General features: G+C 41.5%; 1 protein-coding gene across 5 annotated transcripts in view; it reads left to right on the top strand.

The window, feature by feature from the left end:
• LOC147121473 (GDNF-inducible zinc finger protein 1-like) overlaps window positions 1–22,298 on the top strand; it is a 49,101-nt gene that overhangs the window by 5,714 nt on the left and 21,089 nt on the right. For all 5 annotated transcript variants that reach the window (XM_085981741.1, XM_085981740.1, XM_085981738.1 and 2 more), the window contains 3 exons: window positions 2,176–2,291; window positions 4,388–5,842; window positions 7,082–7,176. In XM_085981741.1, the coding sequence (XP_085837867.1) occupies window positions 4,410–5,842; window positions 7,082–7,176 (1,528 nt within the window). In that variant the 5' untranslated portion in view covers window positions 2,176–2,291; window positions 4,388–4,409. The remainder of the gene's footprint in view (window positions 1–2,175; window positions 2,292–4,387; window positions 5,843–7,081; window positions 7,177–22,298) is intronic.

Raw genomic sequence — 22,298 nt, 5'->3', positions numbered from 1 at the left:
AAGCATCCAGGTTTAGATTTCACTTTACAACGTACAACAACAAATGCTATTGTCACAGTTACCAAAGGTATTCTTTAAGAAAAAAAATGGAATATTGTGAAATTATAGAGTTATTCATAAACCATCACTGTTACATTGCAGACATGGAATTTTTCTGGACTGGGTGATTTTTTTTTACAGTTTGTCCCTGGTGGGGGTGTGTTTTGTGTTCTTTCTCCTCCAAAAGGATATATTTATCCTTGTTGCTAGAAAGAGAATTTATGATTTGTTTACTGAATGACCACATTTTGCAGCAAAAAGATTGTGCAAATTCACCGAAAACAGATTAGAACAACTTTCTTCATAGAAATTAAATTTTATAAGTTGGCCATAAATTTCCTTAGATTTTAATCAGCATATGATAAAGCGGTCAAGTTTCCATCACAAAGAATATCTGACATGTACAGCAACAAAGGTACAAAAGAAAATATCAGTGCAGCTTTACTGATGAAAATACCATAATATTTTTTAAAGGCGAATATTGCAGTGGAAGAAGAAATTTTAGTATAAGCTACTTACTCTCAAGTCTTCTGGAGTCTTTGCTTATTTTTCTTTGTAAACGTCTGGCTATGAAAATAATGCATCAAGTGGCTGTGTTCCAGCTACCAGCAGGATGACATTTACTACATAGAATCTACAGCACAGGGACAGACCATTTGGCCTAGTTGATGTTTGCCGATATTTATACTCCGTGTGAGCCTCCCCTCACTCTTAATTATCTCTTTCTGCCCTGTCCTCATATCCTCTACTCCCTTCTCCCTCCTGTATGCATCAAGCCTCCCATTAAAGCTCGGGGAGACCAAATGCAGATTGGGTGATCGCTTTGCGGAACACCTCTGTTCAATCCGCAAGCATGACACTGAGCTTCCAGTCGCTTGTCACTTTAATTCTCCGCCCACTCCCACTCTGACTTCACTGTCCTTGGCCTCCTACCCTGTTCTAAAGAAGCTCAACGGAAGCTTGAGGAACAGCATCTCATCTTTCGATTGGCACTTACCTTCCGGACTCGACATTGAGTTGAACAATTTCAGATCATAACCACTGCTCCCATTTTTTCCGGACCGCGGCTGTTGGTGATAATTCTGCTATTGCCATTTACACCTCTAGACCCATCTTTTGTTTCTTTGCTTGTCCCATTACCATCCCCTTTTGCCTCGCATCATCATCCCTTTTGTCATTTAATCTCTCCTGCCTTCCATCCTATCACAGACCTTCCCTTTTGTTCTTTCCTCCCCTCCCCCTTTCCCTGCCTCTGTACTTGCTCAAAACCTGTTGCATCTCTAACTTTTTCCAGTTCTGATGAAAGGTCATCGACCTAAAACGTTAACTTTGTTTCTCTCTATACAGATGCTGTCTAACCTGCTGAGTATTCCCAGCATTTTCTGTTTTTATTTCAGATTTCCAGCATCCACAGTATTTTACTTTTGCATTGATTATAGATTATTGTTCACAGCAAGAATTTGAAATGGAAAACTGATACTGTGGAAGATTGAAGATGATGAGGCCTTACCTCAGCAGCAATGTTCTGTTTTATCAGTCAAAGCTCATTTTCAATGACTATATGTGGCATAATGCAATTTGCATGAATATTCAGATATTAGTTTGAAGTTATTCAGTGGTATTAGCATGTGAGCAACATTCTCCAGGTTCCTTGTTTGGAATAAAGCATCGTTTTTGTAATATATAATATATTTCTCAGCTAGTGGTATTCAGATGCCAACTTTTGCAAAGTTCCACTGTTCCTGACAGTGTATGAGCTCTTGTGTGAGATTGGGTACTAAAGTGTATCGAATAAATAGTGGTACATTATTGAGTTGATTTCACAGATGGGAAAGGAAGTGTAAATCAGGTGGGATGGTGTTCATTGAATCATACTTGCACTTTTCCAGCAGCCAACTAAGAGATGTTGACTACAAACTGCTTCCCTGTGCACTCGGCTGCAGAAGCAGAATAACTCAATGAAGAGAAAACAAGGTAGCATCCATATAAATAAGGTGCATGCCCTCCCAACAAAGACTGTATAGCTTCCTTAATGTAAGCACTTAAATTACATCAATATTCTTCAGATCAGAATTGGGTGAATGTGGCTTTTACTAATTGCTCTTCTCATAACAATCACACTGTGTTCTTTTTAAGGTTGGAAACATCGGCAAAATTTAATCTACACTTGATTTGCAATTGTACCTCAATTATAGAATGGGGATCATCTTGACATTCATGACAAAATTGACTCTGGCATACTAAACCTCACAGTAAGTGTGTATCATTTTGATTATTGCTGCATAAACAAACTGAGTTGCATTATTGAATGGGCTTGCAGGACTACAGTCTTTAATAACCATTCACTGATGTATCAACAACAGCAACTTGCTTTTACATAGTGCCTTTAAATTAGAAAAACATCCCAAGGCGCTGCATAGAAGTTTAGTCAGACAATACTGGATGCCGAACCTAAGGAGGAGATATTGGGGCTGACCAAAAGCATGATATAAGCCATGGGCTTTAAGGTGTGTTTTAAAGGAGGAGAGGGAGGTGGACAGGTTTAGGGAGGAAATTCCAGAGCATAGGGCCTAGAGTCAGAATAACATAGAGTACTGTGGGGGGGGGGGGTGTGGAGGGATACCTGGAGGAAGTTACAGAGATAGGATAGGGAGAGGCGATGAAGGGATTTAAGCACGAGGATAAAAATGTAAAATTGGAGGTGTTTGAAGACTGGAAGCCAACATCGGTCAGCAAAGACAAGGGTGATGGGTGAGCGTTATTTAGTTTCATATAGGATTACGTGCAGCAGAGTTTTGGATGAGTTGAAGTTTATGCAGGATAGGTGGCCGGCCAAGGGAGCTTTGGAATAGTTGAATCTGGCATGGATGAAAGTTTTAGCAGCATGTGGGCTGAGGCGAGCCATGTTATGGAGGTCGAAGTAGGCACTCTTTTTGTAATGGAGAGGATATGGGGTCAGAAGCTAAATTTGGTGTTGAATAGGGCACCAAGATTGCAAACAGTCCGGTTCAACCTGAGACAGTGGCTGGGGAGGATGATTAACTCGGTGGCAAGGGTACAGAGCTTGAGGGAGGGGCTGAATACGATTGATTCGGTCTTCCCAATGTTTAACTGGAGGAGATTGTAGCTCGTCCAAGGCTGAATGTTGGACAAGCAGTCTGACAATGCAGAGGCAACGGAGAGGTTGAGTAAGGTGGTGGAGAAATGCATGTAGAAACTGGTCCCACGTTCAATTTGCCTGTTGCATAACAATGGTCAAAAGGCCTATTTAAAAAAAAAAAAAAAAAATTGATCTGTGTACTATATGTTACGAAGAATAAGTTGGCAGGGAACTGAAGACAATAGTTCAGTTGTCAACTTGTGCTGATTTCCATAGAACAGTGTTGTGCTTCGCCCCTATAGTGTCTGATGTCTTTGGAACTCCTTGATTGAATTACTACCTTGTAACTATTACCCTACATTATTCCATGGGAATTAATAATTTAAGTCATGGGGGCAATATGATAATGTGCACCCATAATATTAAAAAGTGTAGTCTGTTAAACAATCTAGTTCTAAATTAATCTCTCCATGTTGAACAAATAGATTATCATGCTCATTGGTAATGGATTAACAATAATGCTCTTTGTTGATTGGTCTTAACGCAAGAATGGCAGCTCTTTCACACATCTCTAGTACAATACCTTTTGAGTTAATGGTCCAAAGAATTTGGCCAGGAAGGGGGAATTTATAGATTTTACTTTTTGTAGTTGGGACATACTTATTCAGAGCCCACAGTAAGGGCGTCCAGACACATGTACAGTTATAAAAAGGTTTCTTGATGCGTCACAAATTAATACAAAAGTTTGATTCCTATATAGTTTTCGTGTGTGTACAGCTGTTCTACCGATAGTGAGCTAATTTTATATATGAGGGCTGGTATGTGAAATACGTTTTCATTGTCATAACCAACAAATATATTGATCTAAATATGAATGTATGTATGATCAGATTTTTTTCTAAAAAAGTTAGACTGGCTGTTAAATGAAATTAGGAGAATCTGAAGAAACAGTATAAAATATTACTGTACTGTGCGCTTTAAAGTTTTAGTGTACATAAATATTCCTAAATGACCTTATACTAAACTTTATATAATGTGTGACAACTTGTGTATAACACATCTACAAAAATGAAAAGGTTGCACAATATACAAGAGTTTAAATTTTTTTTCCCAAACTTTAAAAAAAAATTGTATTTATTTAATCCATTTTTCATAATATTGATCGTTTGCCATCTAAATTCAGAATTTGTAATGCAAGCCATGAACATAATTGTTGAGCTTGACTTTGTATAATTTTTTATGTTGCAGGGGTTGAACAAAATAAAGGAAGATGGTAAGCAATCAAGTTGTTCTGGAGTCAAAGGCAGCCCCTAAAAACCTGTTGGATGAGATGCACAAACTCCGCATCTTATGCTACTTCTGTGATGTGACTGTGCAGATAGAGCACCAGGGCAACAAAGAGGAATTTGTTGCTCACAAAGCTGTGTTGGCTGCTGCCAGCAGTTACTTTAAGGAGCTATTCCTTAATGAAATGGTGAACACTAAGATTACTATTGTTACTTTGCAAGATATTTACACAGCAGACTTTGCCTCTTTTCTGGATTTTGTATATACTGCAAAAGTGGAGGTTGAGGCTGAGAGAGTACAAAGATTACAAGAGATTGCAGAGAAATTGAAGTGCAGGGAGCTGGCAGAAGTCTGCAGTCAGGTAAAAACACAGATACTTGAGTCAGCTCTGATGGACTTGGGCAATTTGGCTGATTCCCATGGAGTAGAGGGAATTAAAGGCAATAAACAGGACAGTGATTCTATTTCAGTTTCTTCTCAGAACACATCAGCGATTCCTTCAACAGCACACAATCGCAGAGTATCCTCTGCGCGAGATGTTTCAGATGAAGAGAAAGTTCATGAGAGTGCTTTTAAAGTAGTGCCGGCAACCACCAGAGCCGAAGGATGGGAAAAGTCAGAAAAGGAAAAGAAAGTGGGGAAACCTTTAAGTGTAAAGGCCAAGCGAGCCAGTGGAAGGTTGGCAGGACGAAAAGTCTTTTTGGAAATCCCCAAAAAGAAATATACACGTAAGCTTCGAGAGCAAGAGAAGGTTGATCAAGATTTGGAAGAGGAATCTGGAAAACTGACCTCTGTAGAAGATAACCAAGATATTGAAGAACAAGTCAAGAAGGAAACAACTACAGAAATAGTTGAAGAGCCAGATGATGAAGATGAGATGATGGAGGGGGATGATGATGAAGACGAGGAAGAAGCAGCAGAGAGTGATGATAGTGATTTTGAATTGGATGAGGATACTAAAAAGACCCCCGATGAGAATGAGAAGAGAAGAGGTGGAAACTTCAACTGTGACAAATGTGAGAGAGATTTTCAGTATGAGAAAAGCTACTTGAAACACATAGAGCAGAATCATGGTATTACACCAGAAATCATTTACCGCTGTGAAACTTGCAACCAGACATTTGCTAATTGGTGCAACTTAAAAAGCCACCAAAGATATGTCCATGTTGAAGAACGCCGCTTCCCGTGCTCGCTTTGTGGTAAAAAGTTTAAAAGGAAAAAGGACGTGAAGCGGCATAACCTTCAGGTTCATGAGGGTGGTGGAGAACGCCATTTATGCTTGCAATGTGGTAAAGGACTGAGTTCCAAAACTGCCTTGAGGCTCCATGAAAGGACGCACACCGGAGATAAACCTTATGAGTGCACTGAATGCCATGCCAAGTTTTCTCAGCCATCTGCACTGAAGGTGCACTTGAGGTACAAATGTACAGTATATAACTATATAGTATGCACTTTTATCACTTCAGTTAGTTATGCCATTTTATTATCTGGATCTGAGATAGTGTAGAAGTTATTTCGTCTGTCTTACCCTTGTTACAGTAGTATAATCTAACTTTCTAATAATTACAGAACTGTTCAAAATATTACCTTGTGGCTTGCAGTGCTATGAGTGAGGTTGAAGGAGTAATCAGTCAACATAAAAATAAACATAATAGCAGTTATCCTTGATTATACAATCTGTTTAGAGAACTATGCTTTCTGTTCTTTGAACGTATATGTTCCATAGAATTCTCATTTCTCTCTGTATCTCAGACTGAAAAAAGGTGATTTGTTAGCCAAAATAAAATGAACGTGCACTTTAACACACACATGATAAGACAACTTTATGCCTACCGTTCTACCTTTGCCAATCCCAGGGCATTGATGAAGTTCTGTACTGTAGACCCGATGTTTTTCCCAGGAAAGAACAGGAAATTGAAGGGCAAGTAGACCTTGGCTACTTTTTGAAACCTCACACCCAGTTAGAAACCAGCATTGATGCCGACTTGCATTTATATAATGTTCCTCCCATAAAATAATGTCAGATGCAAAGACGTGGATACTAAGCAGGAAAAGATGGACAATTAGAAGGGGAAAAGACCCAAAGCACATCATAGAGGTGGGGTTTAAGGCGACTTTTGAAAGCGGAGAGGAAGGTAGCAAGACAAAGTTGTTTTAGGAGTGAATTCCAGCGGATAGTGGTATAGGGCATGCTGCTTTCTTGTCTGCCCTTTCTGTTTAGGTAATGCGATTGGGGAAGAAGCAAGGCAAAGGCTTAGTTCATATGTGTTTTGTCATTTGATTTTTTTTTAGACTGATGGTTGTAAACGTCACTATAATTAACATCTGTTTAGTCATTTTCCACTAAAAGGAGAAAAACAGCTGGAGATATCCATTTGAAAATTGAGAATTCTTCAGAAAGAGTTACTAATGGACTACCTAATTTCAGTATTAGAAAAGTAAATGACAGCTAAATGTCACTGGATGTTTTGAAGTCCTGAGTAGTAACTATAGTGCATGCAGCATTAGAAAAGCCTCTTACGATTTAGAATTCAATCTAGTTCATTTGAAGTCTAATGTGCAGTATTTGTAGTTTTATCTTTAAATATTTAGAATGTTTGTGGACCACAGTATATCAAGACTTTTCTCTTTCTCTCTCTTGCACACACACTCAAGGGCGCATACTGGTGAAAGGCCATTTGCCTGTGATGAATGTGGTGCCAGGTTCACACAGAATCATATGTTGATATATCACAAGAGATCTCATACAGGTAATTATTTTGTATTTTTCTGATTTTTTTTTTGTATAACTGCAGTACAGCCTGAAGCAATATGTACTGTACAATGTAAATCCAGAGTTGTGATTCAGCCATGTCTCATAGCTTATTTGCAAATATTTGGAATTATCTACAGTAATGAAAACAGCTTGGACCTGTACCACAGCAAACAGCAACATGTTTGAAAGAGGGAAAAATTGAAGCAAAACAGAAAGTAGTAATAAAGAATAAAAGAATCACGAGGATCATAGAAATTGGTGTGTAGAGGAAGATAATAACTGGCCCAGAACTTCGGGTCCCCACGGGTGAGTACACGCTGGGTACTCGCGCGTAGGCCCAACGAAAGTGCCGGTTTCGTGCATGCACTGCGCATGCGCGGGAAACCGGAACTTCCGTTCCCTTAAAGGAAGGGGTTCACGGGTCGAACGCGTGCGCCGGGGAGGCAGCGCGTGCGCCTGGAACTTACATTTTTTTTGCAGCTTTCTCCTGTAGGGTAAGTCTCCAGGAGTTACACTTTTAAAAAGCAGTCGCAAGGCCTGCTTTTAACAAGGTAAGTGGTGAATTAAGTAAAATTAAAACATTTTCTCCACAGGTTTATTATTTTTAAATACTTTAAAGAAAGGTAAGTTTATTTTTAGCCCCGTTAGAAACTAATTAATTTTTTTGAAAAATTTTAAATTATTGTTTAAAATCGTTATTTTATGTAATTTATAGTTATTTAAAAAATGTGATTTAAAAAAAAAAATTATTTGAAGTTTTAGTTATGTTTTGGGGCTGATTTGTATTTATAGTTTTGACAGCTCTTCCTGTCAAATTTATGAATGGGCATTCCCTGCTACCATTAGCCCTCCATGGCCCACGTGATCCCAGGGGACGCTTCGAACTAACTGCGCCCCGGGATACGCAAGCACTGCGCGCTGGCAGTTGGAGGAGGCCCAGGATCGGAATACCATGCGGGCCCACAGCACAACGGCCGGCGCGCTAGGTAAGTGCAGGTCGGAGGCTTGCACCCGCGGGAAGCCTCCGACCCGAATTTCTGGGCCAATATGAGACTGCTTGATCTGTCTCCAGAATGACCTTAACCTGACCAACAATGGCTGGTAGGATGTTGTATCAGCACCAGTAGCCCGTAAGTAGTTTGACTTTTGAAAGGGAAGTCCCCAGACACACGAGATATTGAGTAAGTTTCTCAAGAGTATGGCAATGTTAGTGAAAATGGAGTGAAAATATAACCTTGCAAAGGTGTGTCTAAACACTCTATTGCATTTTGCAGTATTAAATCATGCTGTGGGGAAAGTTATATTGGTTGTTTTGACAATCTTGTACAGATGCAGAAAAATATTAGTGTTAAAGTAACACTAAATGTCTCAAGGAACAAACTTTAATAAACTACGGCCGTTTTTCCACAAGAAAGTATAGTTCATCTATTCCTTAAATTAGATTTACACAGATGTAACCACCTTTAACTCAAACACTTTATTTTCTCACTAATTTTCTCCTCTTATTTTCTTACTACAGCACTCATTATTCATGTGAGTGTCCACAAGCTATTTTACTTCAGGAGTGTATAGCAGCTGAGCCCAAACCTAACCATACCTCATGTCCACACTTCCAGTAGAGGTCACTGGATAGCAGTCAGGAGCAAAACTGTGGCCAATTTTTCTCCCCTTACCTCATCCAGCTGTTGTGTTGTCTGAGATCGCGGAAATTGAAATTGGAACTTTCCTCATCTTGTATGGCTTAGTTACTCACGTGATCAACTTGTTGAATCACAGAGCAAGTCCTGAAGAGACCTTTTTAATGTTTATAGAGTTTGCAAAAATCCCAAAAGGGGCCAAGGGTGTTTGTGTGTAAATAACAAACTGAAAAGTAATTGTAGCTGCTGCTTTTCTGGGTAGTTCCAGAAATTTGGGAGCTGCTAGTATTCCATTAAAGTTTCTGAGTGTTTGTGCAGCTCTACAGTTTGTGGAGAAGTTTTTAATAAATAAATCATAGAGCCAGGATTTTCTGGGAAATTAATTAATTTGGCCTGTTCTTGGGGGTAATTACAGCTGGTTGATCATTGTTGGCACTGAGTTCAAGGTTTTAGTAATTGTGAATTATGCTTCTTTCCACATGTGTGAATGTCAGTATTTAGTGGCATGGCATGCATAGTTTGTGCAACTGATGACTTGGAAATGGATGCACAAGAGCCGAGGCTGAACTGGTTATAAAAGGGTTTGATTGTGGCAACTCCATTGAAGAGGTCATAAAATTATACATGAGTAAATCAAATTGGGTTGTGACAGTGACAAGCCAAAAAGGAAATTCACAAATAGTCATAGAAACATAGAAGATAGGAGCAGGAGTAGGCCATTCGGCCCCTCGAGCCTGCTCCGCAATTCAATGCGATCATGGCTGATCGTCCAAATTCAGTACCAGGTCCTTGCTTTCTCCCCATACCCCTTGATCCCTTTAGCCGTAAGAAAGATATCCAACTCCTTCTTGAATATATTTAATGAACTGGCCTCCACCGCCTTCTGTGGTAGAGAGTTCCACAGGTTCATCACTCTCTGGGTGAAGAAATTCCTCCTTATTTCTGTCCTAAATGGCCTACCCTTTATCCTTAGGCTATGTCCCCTGGTTCTGGGCGCCCCGACCATCGGGAACATCCTTCCTGCATCTAGTCTGTCCAGTCCTGTCAGAATTTTATAAATTTCAATGAGATCACCTCTCATTCTTCTAAACTCCAGCGAGTACAAGCCCAATCGACCCAATCTCTCCTCATATGTCATTCCTGCCATCCCAGGTATCAGCCTGGTGAATCTTCGCTGTACTCCTTCCATGGCAAGAACATCCTTCCTCAGATAAGGCGACCAAAACTGCACACAATACTCAAGATGTGGTCTCACCAAGGCCCTGTACAACTGCAGCAAGACATCCTTGTCCCTGTACACAAACCCTCTCGCTACGAAGGCCAACATACCATTTGCCTTAACCGCCTGCTGCACCTGCATGCTTACCTTCAGCGACTGGTGCACAAGGACACCCAGGTTTCGTTGCACTTCCTCTTCTCCCAATCTATTGCCATTTAGATAATCTGCCTTCCTGTTTTTGCCACCAAAGTGGACAACCTCACATTTATCCACGTTATATTGCATCTGCCATGTTTCTGCCCAATCACCCAACATGTCAAAATCATCCTGGAGTTTCTCGACATCCTCCTCACAGCACACATGCCCACCCACCTTTGTGTCGTCTGCAAATTTGGAGATATTACATCTGGTTCCTTGTCTAGATCATTAATATATATTGTGAATAGCTGGGGTCCAAGGACCGATCCCTGCGGTACCTTATCTATTTTACCAGTTACATCCTCAAAAAATTCCAGTAGATTAGTCAAGCACGATTTACCTTTTGTGAATCCATGTTGACTTTGTTGGATCCTGTCACTGTTTTCCAAGTGCTCTGCTATTACATCTTTTATAATGGACTCTAGCATTTTCCCCACTAGAGGTCAGGCTTACCGGTCTGTAATTCTCCGTTTTCTCGCTACCACCTTTTTTGAATAGTGGGGTAACATTAGCTACCCTCCAATCCATGGGTACTGTTCCAGATTTCATTGAATGTTGGAAAATGATCATCAATGCATCTACTATTTCTCGGGCCACTTCCTTAAGTACCCTAGGATGTAGATTATCAGGCCCTGGGGATTTATCGGCCTTCAATCCCATCAATTTCCCTAACACCATTTCCCTACAAATACTGATTTCTTTCAGTTCCTCCCTTTCAGCAGAGCCTATGTTCCCCGGCATCTCTGGGAGGTTATTTGTGTCCTCCTTTGTGAAGACAGAACCAAAATATGTATTTAGTTAGTCTGCCATTTCTTTGTTCCCCATTATAATTTCCCCTGATTCTGACTACAAGGGACCTACGCTTGACTTCACCAATGTTTTTCTCTTCACGTATCTATAAAAGCTTTTACAGTCAGTTTTTATGTTCCCTGCAAGCTTACACTCATATTCTATTTTCCCCTTCTTAATTAATCCCTTTGTCCTCCTTTGTTGAATGCTAAATTGCTCCCAATCCTCAGGATTATTGCTTTTTCTGGCCAATTTATATGTCCTCTCCTTGGATCTTATGGTATCCCTAATTTCCCTTGTTGGCCACGGTTGAGTCACCTTTTTTGTTTTATTTTTGTGCCAAACTGGGATGAACAAATTCTGTAGTTCATCCATGCGGTCTTTGAATGTTTGCCATTGCCTATCCACCGTCAACCCTTTGAGTGACATTCCCCAATCAATCCTACCCAACTCACGCCTCAGACCATCGTAGTTTCCTTTTATTTAAATTTAGGACCCTAGTCTCTGAGTGAACTACTTCATTCTCCATCTTAATGAAGAATTCGATCATATTATGATCGCTCCAACCCAAGGGGCCTCGTACAACAAGATTGCTAATTAATCCTTTCTCGTTACATAATACCCAGTCTAAGATGGCCTGATCTCTGGTTGGTTTCTCGACATATTGGTCCAGGAAACCATCCCGTAAACACTCCAGGAATTCCTCCTCCACAGTATTGTTACTAATTTGGTTAGCCCAATCTATATGTAGATTAAAGCCACCCATGACGACTGCTGTGCCCTTATTGCACGCTTCTTTAATTTCCCTTTTAATGCCATCCCCAACCTCCGCCTTACTGTTTGGAGGTCTATATACCACTCCCACTAACGTTTTCTGCCCCTTGGTATTTCTCAATTCTACCCATACAGATTCCACATCATCAGAGCCATATACTCTAACCCATGGAACACATCAACGCAATGGCAAAATATTAAAAGATGTCAAACACCACGAGTGTCCTATACTGCTTGGAATGCAGAATCACTCATGTTTTCATGTTGCCCTGTGAAAAGAGAATGTAGGCTTTGTGGAAAATTGTTTCCAATTAACGCCATGACTTGAATTTTCTTACAGCATTGTTATGGCTGAAATTCTAGAGGTTGAAATGTTTTGTTTCTAACTGAAAAGTTTTTACTAACCCCAGTTTTTTCCTGCCCTCCTGAAGACATTTATTTTGGCTGGGATACTGGTTCTGCAGTGCCAGTGAACATAAGAATTAGGAGCTGGAGTAGGCCATACGGCCCTTCGAGCCTGCTCCGCCATTCAATAAGATCATGGCTGATCTTCGACCTCAACTCCACTTTCCCGCCGATCCCCATATCCCTGGATTCCCTTAGAGTCCAAAAATCTATCTATCTCAGCCTTGAATATACTCAATGACTCAGCTTCCACAGCCTAGTGAGGTAGAGAATTCCAAAGATTCACCACCCTCTGAGTGAGGAAATTCCTCCTCATCTCTAAGATGGCCGACCCCTTATCCTGAGACTATGCCCCCTAGTTCGAGACTCTCCAGCCAGGGGAAACAGCCTCTCAGCATCTACCTTGTCAATCCCCCTCAGAATCGTGTTTCAATGCGATAACGTCTCATTCTTCTAAACTCCAAAGAGTATAGGGCCAATCGACTCCCTCTCTCCTCATGGGACAACCCTCTCATCCCAGGAATCAATCTAGTAAACCTTCATTGCACCGCCTCTAAGGCATGTACGTCCTTTCTCAGATAAGGAAACCAAAACTCTGCACAGTACTCTAGGTGTGGTCTCACCAAAGCCCTGTACAATTGTATTAAGACTTCCTTACTCTAGTACTCCAACCCCCTTGCAGTAAAGGCCAGCATGCCATTTGCCTTCCTAATTGCTTGCAGTACCTGCATGCTAACTTTCTGTGTTTCCTGTACGAGGACACCTGAATCTCTCTGAAAACCAACATTTAATAGTTCCTAACCATTTAAAAATAATTCTACTTTTCTATTCCTACCAAAGTGAATAACCTCACATTATACTCCACCTGCCACCTTATTTCCCACTCGCTGAACCTGTCTATATCCCTTTACAGGCTCTTTGTGTCCTCCTCACAGCTTACTTTCCCACCTAGCTTTGTATCATCAGCAAACTTGGATACATTGCACTCGGTCCCGTCATCTAAGTCATTAATATAGATTGTAAGTAGCTGAGGCCCCAGCGCTGATCCTTGCGGCACCCCACTAGTTACAGCCTGCCAACCTGAAAAAGACCCGTTTATCCTTACTCTGTTTTCTGTCCCTTAACAAATCCTCTATCCATGCTGATATATTACCCCCCAACCCCATGAGCCCTTATCTTGCGTAGCAATCTATTATGTGGCATCTTATCCAGTGCATTTTGGAAATACAAATATACTACATCCACTGGTTCCCCTTTATCTACCCTGCTAGTTACATCCTCAAAAAACTCAACAAATTTGTTAAACACGATTTCCCTTTCATAAAACCATGTTGACTCCGCCTAATCATATTATGATTTTCTAAGTGCCCTGTTACCAGTTCCTTAATACGATAGCAAAAGAGTTCTGACGAAGGGTCTTCAACCTGAAACGTTAACTCTGTTTCTCCACGGATGTTGCCTGGCCTGCTGAGTTTTTCTGTTGTTATTACCACTTCCCTAATAATGGATTCCAGCAGTTTCCCGACGACTGATGTCAGGCTAACTGGCCTGTAGTTCCCCGTTTTCTCTCTCCCTCCTTTCTTGAAAAGCAGGGTTACATTTGTAATGTCCGTGTGTAATTGAGACACGGACTGCAGAAGTTGGTTATAACAGGTGTTTACTGAATGGAGACAAAACTGGAACTACTATACAAAGTTACTACACAGGCTTATATACAGGGGTGGTCACTACTGGTACTGCAGTATACAGGGGCTGCAGAATATAGTTCCTTCTTCAAGGTACATACACTACAATTCCTCCCCTTTTAGCTAAACAGTACATAACATTCGATTAATAATTAAATAACATATTTACAATTACAGTTGCTATATACATTAGCTGAAGTTAATCAATTATAAATTCAGTCTTTGAGGAGGCTTCCTGATTCTGTCCGGATAACGCCTCTTTGGGGTATCAGGTTCTTCTGGCAAAGTTGATTCGGGATCAACGTCGTTGTTTGGTTCGTCTGCTTCCAATATCACCGATTCTGAGGTAGATGCAATTGGTTCTTCGGTTTCATCACCAGGTGTATAGGATCGTGGTGTAGATTTGACGTTTTCCAGTGACTCTAGAATCTGGTCAGCATGGCGTCTTACAATGCTCTCTCCAACATCATAGCCCATGTTCTCTTAGTCTAGTGAGCACCTGCTCTAGGTTGGCAAGGTGTTCACTGTCATTTTCACCTGTCACTCGGATGTCGTCCAAGTAATACTGAGTCCCCGGAATCCCTTGCGGGACTTGTTCCATTGCTCTTTGCCATATAGCCGGAGCTGATGCTACTCCGAATACCAGTCGATTATACTGGTAAAGACCTTTGTGAGTGTTTATCGTGAGATATTTCCTAGAGGATTCTTCAACCTCCATCTGCAAATATGCTTGCGCTAGGTCAATTTTTGTAAAACGTTTCCCTCCAGATAGTGAGGCGAAAATATCTTCTTCCCTCCAGATAGTGAGGCGAAAATATCTTCTATCCTCGGAAGAGGATACTGTACTGTGTGAAGGACTGGGTTCACAGTCACCTTGAAGTCCCCACAGATGCGAACCTTCCTTGGCTCCTCAGACTTATTGTTTAACGTTTTCTTCATGACAGGAACAATGGGTGTCGCCCACTCGCTCCAGTCTACCTTAGATAACACGCCTGCATTCTGCAGATTCTCCAGCTCTGCCTCGACGGCTGGGCAAATTGCATACGGTACTGGTCTTGCTTTGAAAAACTTGGGAATTGCATTCTCTTCTATTTTTATCGAGGCGGTTATGCCTTTAAGTGTTCCCGGTCCTTGTTGAAATACCTCTTTTTAGCGTTAGCTAAGATTTTTGACAATCGTCCAGGTGTGACGTCGTCATCCTTTTTACCAGCCACAGTCAGTGCCTGAATGGAGTGCCAGTCTAAACTTATCTTTCTGATCCATTCACGTCCCAATAACGGTGGTCCACCATCTTGCAGTATGTACAGATACAATTTCTGTATTTCCTTGCCGTCGTATTCGACAGGCACCCTTATTTTCCCTCTGGGGCATACTTTCTGCCCCGTATATGTCTTCAAGACAATGGATGTGTCTTTCAAGGGTATGTGTGAGAATAGCCGCTCGTAGTCTCGTCGATTCATGACGGTCAGGGCTGATCCTGTATCCAATTCCATTTTGACTTGGGACCCTGCTATCGTGAGGGTGACCCAAATGGTTTGGTGATCCTCTTTTGCGATTACGTGTAGTTTGAGACAGCTTAGTCTCTTGTTCCCGGATTCACTATTGCTCTTCTGGTCTTCGGAACTACTGTCCGTCATCTTTTGTACTTTCCTGTACTTTTCCTTAGTAGTCTTTTTGTTGTCGTTTGTCTTCTTCCCGGACCTGCAAACTCGTGCAATGTGTCCCATCTTTCCGCATTGCCTGCATGTTTTGTCCTTGAACCAGCAGTCCTTCTGGTCATGGGTTGTTCTGCCGCAGCGATAACATTTTTCAAATCCCCGTGTCATTTCATGGGTGCCGTATTCCTGTGGCTTTTGCTGTATTTCCGCAGCTCCCCTTGCTGCTGCTTCGTACGATACTGCCACGCTGAAAGCCTTATCTAGCGTCAGCTCTTTCTCTGAGAGTAACCTCTTCTGGGTTCCTTCACTCAGGAGTCCACAGACAAATTTGTCCCGTAGGGTATCTGCCAGTCCTGCTCCGAACTGGCAGTGCTTTGATAGCTTGCGTAGTTCCGTAAGGTAATCAGCATTGCTCTCATCTTTATGCTGATTTCTCTTGTGGGATTTAAATCTTTCTGCTATCGGCAGCGGTGTAGGATTTAGGTGTTCCTGTAGGATATCAACAATTTCGTTAAAACTCTTCTCCATCGGTTTGACTGGAGTGATCAGGTTCCGCAATAGGCCGTACGTTCTTACGCCCATTAAGTTTAGTAGTACCGATGCCTTTTTCTCATCGGCTACTTAATTTGCCTTGCAATATACTTCGACTCTTACCACATACGTGGTCCAGTCTTCTATTTCATTATCGAAGGCAGTGATATTGCCAGTCTTCGGCATCTTGGAGATCTAAGATGGCGCCTCCCGCGCTTTGCCTTCTTCCCCGCTGGATTAAGATGGCGCCTCACGCGCTTTTTGTCTTTTCCGCTGCTGCCAACGCTGTTGCTGGCGTTTTTATGCCTTGATGGCGACGCCCTATGGTCTTCGCGCACTTCCCCCCGTGCTGCTGCCAAAGCCGCGCTCCGCGGTCCCCGTGGCAAACTGCAGCTCCTCGCGGCTTTCTGCGCTTCTAATTTCTTTTTCTTTTCTTTTAATTACTGTTCCCGTCGTCAGAGCAGACCCTATGGGATACTTTCCTCCCTCTTCTCGGGTCTGTACGCTGCCCGGCTTCGTAGCACCGGCCGCGCCCTGTGTGCTCCACCCTCTCTCCTCTTCCCGACAACGCTGCTTGGCCCCATTGAAAAGCCACCCGATCGAGCTCTAGCCCGCCGCAGCCCAGGAAGGATCAGTGTACTACCTGCCACCAGCCCGATTAGCTGGAACACCATAGACTGGAGAACGAAGCCCAGCTCTCAACAGCCTCTCCTGCAAATCTTCGAATTCGATGAATCAGAGGGCGGTTGCCCACGGTCGACGCCCGTTTCTTCTGTTTTTTTTTGGATTTCTTCCTTCTGGCTTCGACCTCTAATAACTTCACTTCAGGGATGGATCCCCGTGAGGTGGTGCAGAACTGTCGGTAAGTTCGGATCTGTTCGTCGCCAATGTAATGTCCGTGTGTAATTGAGACACGGACTGCAGAAGTTGGTTATAACAGGTGTTTACTGAATGGAGACAAAACTGGAACTACTATACAAAGTTACTACACAGGCTTATATACAGGGGTGGTCACTAATGGTACTGCAGTATACAGGGGCTGCAGAATATAGTTCCTTCTTCAAGGTACATACACTACAATATTTGCTACCTTCCAATCTGCTGGGACCGTTCTAAAATCTAGGGCATTTTGGAAGATTACAACCAACGCATCCACTATCTCTGCAGCCACCTCCTTTTAGAATCCTAGGATGTAGGCCATCAGGTCTGGGGGATTTGTCGGCTTTTAGTCCTGTTATTTTCTCAAGTACTTTTTCTCTACTGGTATTACAGGAGTCCCTCCACAACCGCGGGGGATACGTCCCTGAAAACCCCCGTGGTTAGTAAAACCGCGGTTGGCAAATTCATTATAAACACAATAAAAAAGAATATAAAAAGCATATAAATAGCATAAAAATCATGTTTTTTTACCTTGTTCCTAAATTAAAAACCACGGATACGTGAATTTCAGTGCCACGGTTGACAAAAATTGTCGCAGAGTGTAAACCGTGTATACGTAAAATTCACGCATGGCAAACCCGCGGTTGGGGAGGGAATCCCTGTAATTACTTTAAGTTCCTCACTCTCATTGGCCCCTTGGTTTCCCACCATTTTTGGTATGCTTTTTGTGTCTTCTACTGTGAAGACAGATACAAAATATTTGTTTAACGTTTCTGCAATTTCCTTATTCCCCATTATTTCACGTGTCTCCGCCTCTAAGGGACCAATGTTTACTTTTGCTACTCCAGCACGGACTCGGGCCGAATGGCCTCCTTCTGTGCCGTTATGACTCTATAACCCTCTGTACATTTCCCAATTGGTCATTTTGAGAGCATGGCAATAAGTTTTGCCGTAGAGGCCATTAGAATCAGACCTGATTCTGCCCTCAGCTGACATTTGTATACGTGTACTTTCTAGCAGGGATTCTTGAGCAGCCATTAACTCTGGCTAATTTTTCACGGTCAGAGATCCTGGGGGTAATTTTGATGTTCCAGCTATTGCCCTGGCCAATATCGGCAAACTCAGCACTCAAATATTTTCTGAACTATTCTGTTTTATACAATGTAATTGTAATTATCAGCTTGACTCAGTTGGAACACTTTTTTGTCTTGAGCCAATAGGTTGAGAATTCAAACCCCAATCCAGGACTTGTGCATGTAATATTGATGTACACTTCAGTGCAGTTCTGAAGGACTGCTGCACTGCACCAGGTACTGTACTTCAGATAAGACGCCTGCCTGTTTAGGTGAACACTAAAGCACCATGGCACTGTTTGAAATGCAGGGAGTTTTTCCACATTTACCTACATAAGAAGGATCGTTATATTGTAATTCATTGAATGTGATGTGCTTTGGGATATTCCTGCAAGATGTAATAAGTTACTATATGAAAGCAAGTTTGTTCATGCAGTTTAGGAAAAAGTCTCTCTCACACAAACGGATGCAAGTTCCATTCAACCATGTTGTGAAGAAATATTGATGGATGTAGCTGCTACACATCCAGAGAGAAAACAGCTGACTTTTAGATCCAGACATGTAAAAACAGAAAATAACGAAACAGCACAGCTGGTTGATCAGCATTCAAAGAAAAAGGTAGGTTAACTTTTTGGGTGCAATTCCTGCCTCTGAAACGTTACCATGTTCTTCCAGAAGCTGATAAACCTGCTGTGTGTTTCAAAAATTTTCAAGTTTTTATTTCAGCTTTCAGTCATACGTGGTTTTCTTTTTACTACCAGTGGCAAATGTAGGATTCTGAAAAGGATTGCAATATGGCCACTTCTGATTGTTTCATCATTTGCATGTTTGTCAAATGGTTACACTTCAGGAACTACTTGTTAGCATTTAAGAAACTGGGTATATGCTTTCCTAATATGGTTCATGGTGATGTGAATAAAGCTCAGCTGAAATGTCACTGAAATAGACTCAAACAAATTATCGGTATCAATTTATCACCTTTACTTTTTTTTAGACCTCCAATAGTTTCAGTACACATTGGGCTTACATTTTGTACTTTCCATCTATTGCTGCTTAAAATTTTAATGCTACTGAACATTGGATTGTGGTTTAAGAGCTATTTAATCAATAGCAACATTTGAATATAAAACCAGTACATGTCTAGTCTTCGTTTTAACTGGTAGCACTCCCACTCTGCCAGGAAATAGTAGGACATTGGTTCATGCTTGTAATTACTCACAGCGAGCCTGTGATTGTCCTATTGGAAAGAAGTGTTTAGCAGAGGCCAGTTAACTCCCCAGAAGAGGAAGGCTACTGTGGCCTCCTTTGGTGCTTTCCAGTTAGTCAGAAGAGTATCGTTATTAGAGCCTGGGAGCACCAGGTGAGGAAATTGGGTGCCTTCATGAAATTGAAAAAACAGCCATAAAATCTGGATATTGTCGAAAATAATATATTATGCAGAAAATGATTTTCTTTAAAGTCAAATAAGATTTTATAGTTCTGATTTTAAAAATCCACAAGATAAACCTCAAGATGCAACCTTGACCAGGCAATCCTGGTTAGACATCATTATTTTCTTAAAGCCATTAATAAAGCTTATAATTACAGCTTATTCATCTGATTGGCCTGTTGCCTGGGATTTTCAATTCTGGAATTTCTTAATTTCCTTAGAATTTGGTCCACTTTAGAGATAACATTATTGATAATCATGCTAGCTGATCCACAGAGTGGATTGCAGTTATATGCTGTTGGTAACAAGAATGCTTCTGCAAATGATGAAGCATTCTTTTTACCAACAGCATGATGACTGCAATCCACTCTGTAGATCAGCTCGCATGATTATCAATAATGTTGTCTCTAAAGTGGACCACGATCCTGTTAACTATCCTCTATTTTCTTGCATGTTTGCTCTGTTTGCATGGCTCAAATGCAGATCCACTTTGCCATTTTCACCTGTCACGATAGTCCCTGACAGAATCTCCATTTACTGCTTCTGTTTTCAACTGGAAAATGGGAGGGGGAAGAAATAGATTTTGGGTATTGGGAAATACAGTTGGAGCATTATTGGAAACTGCCTAACTCGGCTTTAGTTTAGCTCCCTCCTGCCCTTTTGTTATATTGGCCAATGTTTTCACTACGACATCTGCCAGGGTTTGTATGTTATTTCTGTAAATTCTTCAGTAAAATGGGGAGAAACTCCATTAAAAATAAAATCTAAATCATAAATTTAGATGGATCGCAACAGAAACATTGCAGTAGAAGTTTGAGTTTAGTTTTGATGAGAAACCAATGTTGAAGAACCAAGGTCCATTATGTTGAAAAAGTAAACATAGAAACATAGAAGATAGGAGCAGGAGTAGGCCATTCGGCCCCTCGATCCTGCTCCGCCATTCAATGCGATCATGGCTGATCATCCAAATTCAGTACCCTGTCCCTGCCTTCTCTCCATATCCCTTGATCCCTTTAGCCTTAAGAAATATATCTAACTCCTTCTTGAATATATTTAATGAATTGGCCTCTACTGCCTTCTGTGGTAGAGAATTCCACAGGTTCACCACTCTCTGGGTGAAGAAATTCCTCCTCATCTCTGTCCTAAATGGCTTGCCACTTATCCTTAGACTGTGACCCATGGTTCTGGACTCCCCGGCCATCGGGAACATCCTTCCTGCATCCAGTCTACCTAGTCCTGTTAGTATTTTATAAGTTTCAATGAGATCCCCTCTCATTCTTCTAAACTCCAGCGAGTATAAGCCCAATCGACCCAATCTCTCCTCATATGTCATTCCTGCCATCCCATGTATCAGCCTGGTGAATCTTCGCTGTACTCCCTCCATGGCAAGAACATCCTTCCTCAGATAAGGCGACCAAAACTGCACACAATACTCCAGGTGTGGTCGCACCAAGGCCCTGTACAACTGCATCAAGACATCCTTGTTCCTGTACTCGAACCCTCTCACTACGAAGGCCAACATAACCATTTGCCTTCTTAACAGCCTGCTGCACCTGCATGCTTACCTTCAGCGACTGGTGCACAAGGACACCCAGGTTTCGTTGCACTTCCCCTTCTCCCAATCTATTGCCATTCAGATAATAATCTGCCTTCCTGTTTTTGCCACCAAAATGGATAACCTCGCATTTATCCACATTATATTGCATCTGCCATGCTTCTGCCCAATCACCCAACCTGTCCAAATCATACTGGAGTTTCTCGGCATCCTCCTTACAGCACACACTCCCACCCAGCTTTGTGTCATCTGCAAGTAGTAGTGATGAGTTTTAAAAGCTTAAAGACTGTAACAGGAAGAAAAGACTGAGGGGAAGTGAGCTTTGAAGTCCTGAGAAGAAATGGATCTTGATTTAATTTAAGGGAGGATGACGAGAGAGTAAGACGACATATTTGCAGCTTAGAGCAATTTAGAGAAGCACTGATCAATAGTCGTGATAAAATAGAGAGAGAGACAAGAAAGGTTGAAGGGGGAATCTCCTATCAGACAAGCTTTTTCTGAGCAGAGAAAGGAAAATAAATATTTGGCTTGCAAGTTAAAACTGATCTTGAAGACAGCTTTATCCGTGGAAAAAATGTGGCAGTACCAGTTAACAGTTTAGGCCAGGTACGGTAGCATAGTGGTTAAGTTACTGGACTAGTAATCCAGAGGCCTGGACTAATGATTCATGAGACGGGAGTTCAAATCCACAGTAGCTGGGGAATTTTAATTCAATTAATTAAATAAATCTGGAATAAAAAGCTAGTAGTGGTGACCATGAAACTATTCATGTGGCTGAATTCAAACTTGAAAGTTGAGCTCCTGTTTTTGTGCATCAGCTTCTAAGCTGCAGCATGTGCAAACTTTCTACACCTAATGGAACATTGGATGTTTGTAAACCACATGTGGGCAGAAGCTGAGCCCTCAACCTCGGTGTTTAAACTGACCAAACATATGGCATCCCCAGGGCTAGTACATTGTCTAAGAACATCTTGATTCTGTTACTCATCTTTATCTGGAGCTTCTCAACACTGATATGTTATCTTGTACAAATGTTTGGAACCTAATGGAATAAAAGCTTTCTGCAAATCTACACCCTTTAAGCAATATTTGCACAGTACTGTCAAAAAGCAGCTTTGACAGAATAGATAAAAAAGCATAAAAAGAACACTTTCTCCACAATGATTTAACATTGCAAATGTGTCAGGTCTATGTAGGCATAACCTTTGTATACTCAGTTGTCAGTAATTCATTAAACTGCTCTTTAGACGAGCCCATTATCATTTTTGTTCTCCCGTTCTCAGTT

This window comes from Somniosus microcephalus, chromosome 3 (genome assembly GCF_052327205.1).
Source record: "Somniosus microcephalus isolate GS21.2 chromosome 3, FLI_Smic_1.0, whole genome shotgun sequence".
NCBI lineage: Eukaryota > Metazoa > Chordata > Chondrichthyes > Squaliformes > Somniosidae > Somniosus > Somniosus microcephalus.
The sequence above is the reverse complement of the archived record's forward strand: the minus strand, read 5'-3'. Positions and strand labels throughout refer to the sequence as shown.